General features: G+C 37.7%; 1 protein-coding gene across 1 annotated transcript; it reads right to left on the bottom strand.

The window, feature by feature from the left end:
* Positions 1-4,706: 4,706 nt before the first annotated feature.
* LOC100892486 lies at positions 4,707-6,083 on the bottom strand. Its single transcript, XM_030995712.1, has 2 exons — positions 5,653-6,083; positions 4,707-5,009 (listed from the first exon to the last, which is right to left on the bottom strand). Exons 1-2 carry the CDS (start codon positions 5,830-5,832, stop codon positions 4,707-4,709), a joined length of 483 nt encoding a protein of 160 aa, XP_030851572.1. The 5' UTR covers positions 5,833-6,083.
* Between the last annotated feature and the right edge of the window lie 851 nt (positions 6,084-6,934).

The following is a 6,934-nucleotide window of genomic DNA, read 5'->3' as shown; positions in this document are numbered from 1 at the left end:
GAATCCGCGCCTGCCGTACCCCCCCCCCCCCCCCCCCCCCCTCCTCTCCATCCCCGGCACCGTAGGACAGTCCCTGACATTATGTAGTAATAGCTGACTGACGGTCGGGGTGGGAGGCTTTGTGGGAATACACCACGGTCGGCACGCGCCCAAAATAAATATATTTTTTAAAATCTATTATTTCTTTGTATGGACTTTGGTTTATTTTAATTTGAATCACTAATTTTTATTTTTGACCCTATTCCAATTCACCTTAGAAAATCATTACAACATAATGAATAACTAACAGGCCTATTACAATTAACAGCGAATCATAAATGATTGCCATATTGTCGATCTTCAGAATAAAAGCTAGACCCCATACATTTTAATTTTTATTCTATAGGTAGGGGACACTTCAATATTTCCTTCAACCCCCCCCCCCCCCTCTCCCTTTTTTTTTCTTCAATTCATTATAGCAAAATGAGTCCAATACAGAGACTGGTTATCGACTAATTTGATGGCTACAATAGCCTCGAGGTATACCGATCAATATGATCCACCATAATGGCTTTAACCACAACACAAATAAACAAACCCTCTCACTCTCCTTTCTCCTCCTCTCTCTCTCTCTCTCTCTCTCTCTCTCTCTATATATATATATTTGTATGATCTTTCCTTCTCTCTCTCTCTCTCTCTTTCGTTCTCTCACTCTCTCTCTCTCTATTTCGTTCTCTCTCTCTCTCTCTCTCTCCGCGATTCTTCCATTTTATTGAGTCATTCTCCTCCCATGCATGCAGTTCGTCTCCCGTAAGTGCTGTGTATTAAATTTTGTAACATTGTATTCAGACATTTCGAGTTGTCTGTGCAGTATAATAAAAAGACTACAAATTCCACCATGGCATTAAAACATTGTTTGTTGGTATAGTGCTATGGTTGCCAAAAAGAAGTTCTGAAAAAGTAGTGTCTTCAATAAAATGAGAAAACATAAATCTCCATCCTAGTCGTTAATACAAAATTCCTTACGTATAGAATTATCCTTCGATACTAACATGGTGTATAAGAATTACAGATGGCGCTGTTATATGTCTTTTAGTTTCGGAACCTACGCGTTTGCTTCGCTTCCATATTCGGAAACGACCTAGCATGATAAACATGAAGGTTTTAAAAAAGGACAAAAATTAACACTTTTTTAATTACTAAGACTACATGCATGTATTTTTTGTTAATGATCTTATGAATATCAAACATTCCCTCAAGCCATCTAATTTCAAATCTGTAAGCTTTTAACTTATGCATGTCGATAAACTTTTGTTTTTATTCCATCAGTTCCTAGGGCAACGCACCCGTAAGTATTCAATTTAACCCAGCACTTTGTAAATGCCCTTTTTTAAATCACTATTAGTGACCCTTTTCACGTTTGTTAAGCACCCTTTTCACCTCTAATAGTTGCCCTATTCAAATCTGACAGGTGCCCCTTCCCCTTTTAATAACTACCCCTTTTAACTCGGATAAGCGCACCTTATATTATCACAGATGCCCCCTTTCCTTCCTAATAAGTGCCCCTTTTCCTTATGAAAGTGCCCCATTTAAAAAAGAGCCCCTTCCCCTTCTCATAAATGCCCCTTTTCACCTATGAAAGTAGTTCCTTTTTATCTCTTTTAAATGACCCTTTTCAATTCTGAGATATATTCTTTTACTTTAACAAGTGCCCCTTCCCCTCCTGATAGTTGCTCTTTTCATCTCTAATAAAGACCCTTTTTTTAATTCCCCCTTTTCCTCCTTATAAGTGCCCCTTCCCCTTCTCATAATTACCCTTTTTTCACATCTGTTAAGTGGCCTGTTTATTTTAACATGTGCCTCTTTTTCTTTTTAATAAGAGCCGAAGCCCCTTTTCACCTCTGATAAATTTCACAATTAAAATCTGATTGGTTTGCCTTTTCTTTTAACAAAGGCACATTTCCATTTATAGTGCCCATTTTTCATTCTCATTAGTGCCTTTTTTCATATGTGGTCAGTGCCCCTTTTCATTCTCATAAGAGCCCCTTTTCATCTCTTGTAAATGATGCTATTCAATTCTGGTAGATTGTCTTTTTACTTTGACAAGTGCCCCTTCCCCTCCTGATAAGTGCTATTTTTCTCCATCACTAATAAATGCCCCTTTTATTTTGACTCGTCCCCCTTTTCCTCCTTATGAGTGCCCCTTCCCCTTCTCATAATTACCTTTTTCACCTCTGTTAAGTGCCCCTTTTATTTTGACACGTCCCCCTTTTCATTCCCCTTCTCATAATTACCCTTTTCACCTCTGTTAAGTGCCCCGTTTATTTTAACATGTGCCTCTTTTTCTTTTTAGTAAGAGCCACACCCTCCTCCTCATAAAAGCTCCCTTTTACCTCCGATAAATTCCACAATTAAAATCTGGACGTTGTGCCTTTTCTTTTAACAAAGGCATATTTCCCTTTATAGTGCCCCTTTTTCATTCTCTTTAGTGCCTATTTTCATGTATGGTCAGAGCCCCTTTTCATCTCTTGTAAATGACGCTATTCAATTCTGATAGATAGTCTTTTTACTTTGACAAGTGCCCCTAACCCTCCTGATAAGTGCTTTTTCCATCTCTAATAAATGCCCCTTTTCCTTCTTATGAGTGTCCCGTCCCCTTCTCATAATTACCCCTTTTCACATCTGCTAATTAAGTGTCCCATTTATATAAACATGTGCCCCCTTTTCTTTTTAATGATGCGAGCCACATCCCCTTCTCATAAAAGCCCCCTTTCACCTCCGTTAAATGACCCAATTAAAATCTGATCGGTGTCTCTTTTCTTTTAACAAATGCATTTTTTCCTTTATAGTGCCCCTTTTTTCATTTGCATTAGTGCCTCCTTTCATATATGGTCAGTGCCCCTTTTCACCTCTGAAAATAACCCTTTTAACAATGATACGCGCCCCCTTTTTTCTAATAAGGATCATAATTCCTTTTTCCCTCTTTCAAAATCTGATGCGTGCCTCTTTTCCGTCAACAAATGCCCATTTCCCATTCTCATAAGTGCGTTTTTCATCCCTGGTGAGTGCCAGGATTGGGTTTTTTGTTTGAATGATATAATTTTTCTCTCTGCGACTTTACAAATCTTAAATGTTTTCCTTTATATTATGTGAAGAGAGACAAATATTAAAATCATCCCTAATAAAGTAATTACAATATAGGGGTATATACCAATGTCTAAAAAATTGTATATTCTCGCTTTGATATTTTCCTTTGAAGGTGCTCTTTTCCCCAGAAAGTGCCCTTCTAGTTGGTGCCCCCCCCCCCTTTGGATAATCAAAATCGCCTTTTTAACCTATAATCTAGAGTATTTTTAAATACCCCGAGCCAGAGGTCCCTTCTGTCGAAACCAGCGGTGGCACGAGGAGCCAGGGACTTGACTTGCGGAGGAAGAAGAGAGGCGACAAAAATCACGTCTAATGATTTGAGTCATGCCATTCAAAACCCCGCCATACCGCCAACAAAATAAAACAAACAGGAGACCAAGAGTTGAAGACGGACAACACTAAACAACGAGACGTAAAGAACAAGAGTAAAGAATTAGGGCAGAGCGAAAAGAAGATAACAGAAAAGAAGACATCTTATAAATAATATAAGGTTCTCAATATTCCTCCAATGAGGCCCTGATATCAATTGACACTGTCTGGTTCTTTTCTGCAATGTGAAAGAAAAAATACATTTATTTCACTGCTATGAAAAACTATTTTGATAGTAAAAGGGCGATGAATTATTCATTATCTAAATAAGTATATGCATCAGCTATAATTGAATGATTCAGACACATTTTTGGGTGACATGCATGCATTTTCCTGAACATGGATTAGACAAAAATAACATGAGAATATCGTTATAATTTCAATGGACAATGATTGATGTAAAGAAAAAATTAATTAAATGAATAAATAAACGAGATACTTCTCTTTCCAGTGAACACGTCTCAGTCGACAGATATAGCGGCGAACATCTCGAGCACGAATTGCTCTACTTCTTCTGCCCCTGAACTGAAGTTGACGACAAATCATCAGGCCACATGATAGACACCATCCTCCGATGCAATACCCTGAGGAGCCGAGGTAGACCGGTGCACTCGCTGATGTGGAGTCCGTCACGAGCCCATAGCTTCGTGTCATCCGTTGGGAAGGAGTCGGAGATGTCTAACCAGGAGACCCCTTCCTCCTGACAGATCATGGAGAAGCAGTAGTTGTACTCTTGGACGAGGCGTCCCTTCTTGTCGAGACGGGGAGCGATGCTGGTGGCAAGAACCTAGATGGTGACGAGAAAGTGATTTGAAAAACGAAACAGAATCGGCTTTAGGGACTGTCGGTTCATGTCTAATAGAATAAATCATATAAACACTATATGCTTTCAAATTTAATGAAATATAGTATGGATAACTCAATTGATTATTTCATAAGCCAATATACATTATGGATGACATTGTCGGCAAGGTGACCAATAAAAATATCTTTAGACACATAATTTGCCTAAGAGATAAAAAAAAAATAAAAAATAAAATAAAAAAAAATCATCGGATCGATATAATGTTGATTCATAATGTCAAACATTTCGCCCCCCCCCCCGCCCTTCTGACATTGTGTTAAAAAAACTGCTATTTATGAATAGTGCATGCAGCAAGGTGAAATATACCGTCAATTATAACAAAAATAATATTAAAATGTTAATGTTATCAATAGCATAGCGGTGAATTATATACCTGTGGTGTCATACAAAGAGCGGATCTTAGAAGACTTCGGATCTGCTTGCAAGCAACGTCAAGGGATTCCAAGCCAAAGCCGATATTGTTGGTCCCTGCGGCAACCACCACGATGTCAGGTTTCCGCCTCCAACTGAAGTCCAGGAGCTCCTTCTCAACATGATGGCAAGTGCCCCCTGGTGTGCTGTTGATGATCATTTGGATCGGGCCTTGCGGCAGCTCTACATCGCCTTGCACCACAGGTCTCAGCTGACTGTCTGCGAAGATGTAGGCGACCTGGATTTCGAAGAAGAAGAAAAAAGGGTTATCATCAATAAGACATTTAAATCATTAAATTGAGCCTGATTTATTTCGAGAAATTCTGGTTTAAGTTATTTTTTATTCGTTTATTTATTCAGAGCAACCAGAGGGTTGGATTGATAATACATACATTTTCAACATGATTATGAACATTATTAAATTGAGTACAAAGAAATTGATAAATTATAAATATAAATACATGTAGATCATTAATACAAAGAACATTACAAATCATTCAGGTATATATCATATTACAAATGATCAATCAAGTAAACTCTACATCCATATCAAAATAAATAATATAATTATAAAGAAAGTCAACGTATGTCAACCATGGGTATGGTTATTCAACTTATTGAAATCTTTTGAACATGTAAAAAAAAAAACTGAATTTGTTAATGAATAATAAATTTGAAGTTTACACTCTGGTAACTGACTAGTGACAAGTTGACGTATTTCATAATTTACAATCGCCATATTTTTACTAAAATATATATATCTGAGGTACATAACCGTACGTGTGCAAAATTAAGTCAAGCATTACAAGATAAACGATGATGTTTTCGTTTTTTTTTCTTCTTCAAACCCTTCCCTGTAAAAATGGCGAATATTATATTACCGAACGATCTCGAGTGGAACCATCGACAAAAGTCTTGTTCTGCTTCCCGCTGACTCCCTTGCTCCAAAACTCAGCCTTACACCGTTTTCCCGTGCCACGCCCTGCATAATCCCACTCTCCAAAGGCTGACGAACTGTTGCGTTTCCCGCCTCTCGATCTCGGTGCCCATCTGGTAGCCATAGGTCGTCACCTGCAAATTTTGCGAAACGAAAATAGAAACAAGACACTCCTGTAATAGGGAAAATGACGATTAGTATAGGTTGGCACTTTAATAGAGCAAAGGTGGAAAGAGATAACTTTTAACACTGCAAGAAGCGACTTGTAAAATAGCACAAGAGTATATAAAGTGAAATCCAAGAAAGAGTCGTCAGTTATGAACTAAAAGATTGCTGGATTTATCAGTCAAGAGCTAGTGATGTCAAGTCTTTGAAAGCTAACGACTGAATGAACATTTTCGTCTTTTTCATCTATTATATACAGTTCAGCTTAAGAAAATGGTCTAATAGAGATTGCAGGATGATGTCATATAGGCCTATCTTAAGCCGGAAGTTGACTTATATTGGTCCGACGTTGCTTTGTTCTCAGCATACCTTCTTTTCAAACTCCCACTCCCAGCACTGTGATAGACTATAGATCGATTGTAAATGCTGTATACGCTATTATCAGAAGTGACGTCCCTGGTAAAAAATTATACCCTCTTTAATTCACAACTTCAGCTTCACAACTTTCTGATAACCCTGATGATTATCAAAAATTGAATGTATGATGAACAGCTATATGTCACCCAATGAGATAACAAATGCTGCATACTATATTTGGTTTGTATATTTGTTATGATTTATATTATCTTTCTATAAGTTTTGAAATTATAAAGGATAAAAAAAGTACTGAAGATAATTAAGTCACTTTAAAATACGGACACGGTGTTCAGGTTGTATGTCCTAGTGTATTGACATCGTCAGAGTGTAGTTGACATAAAATGCAAATGTAGTGGGTTCGATCCCAGACACAGCACTAATCCTCTTAACTGGCATTAATCTGCATTACCCACTCCATACCCAAGATGACGGAAGCCTTTCTGTTAGTGATTGTCATATTCTCAAGGTGACCATAATATAGTAGGAATACTACATAGGGAGTAGAGATGGTGCACATTGTGCGTGAATGAATCTGATGACGAGGGAAATATCTGTAAAGCGCTTATAGCCCGCTTATAGAGATGGTATTTCGTATTTAGCGCTATATATTCATGTACATTCCTATTATTATTGTTATTATTATT

This window comes from Strongylocentrotus purpuratus, unplaced genomic scaffold (genome assembly GCF_000002235.5).
Source record: "Strongylocentrotus purpuratus isolate Spur 01 unplaced genomic scaffold, Spur_5.0 spur5_scaffold_3, whole genome shotgun sequence".
NCBI lineage: Eukaryota > Metazoa > Echinodermata > Echinoidea > Camarodonta > Strongylocentrotidae > Strongylocentrotus > Strongylocentrotus purpuratus.
The sequence above is the reverse complement of the archived record's forward strand: the minus strand, read 5'-3'. Positions and strand labels throughout refer to the sequence as shown.

What these genes read in the sequence shown, in the direction of transcription:
- LOC100892486 (XM_030995712.1), bottom strand. Translation starts at nt 5,832, where the DNA reads ATGGCTACCAGATGGGCACCGAGATCGAGAGGCGGGAAACGCAACAGT. An exon ending in GTTCCACTCGAGATCGTTCG is followed by an intron (nt 5,010 to 5,652) that starts GTAATATAATAT and finishes TTCGAAATCCAG; the next exon opens with GTCGCCTACATCTTCGCAGA.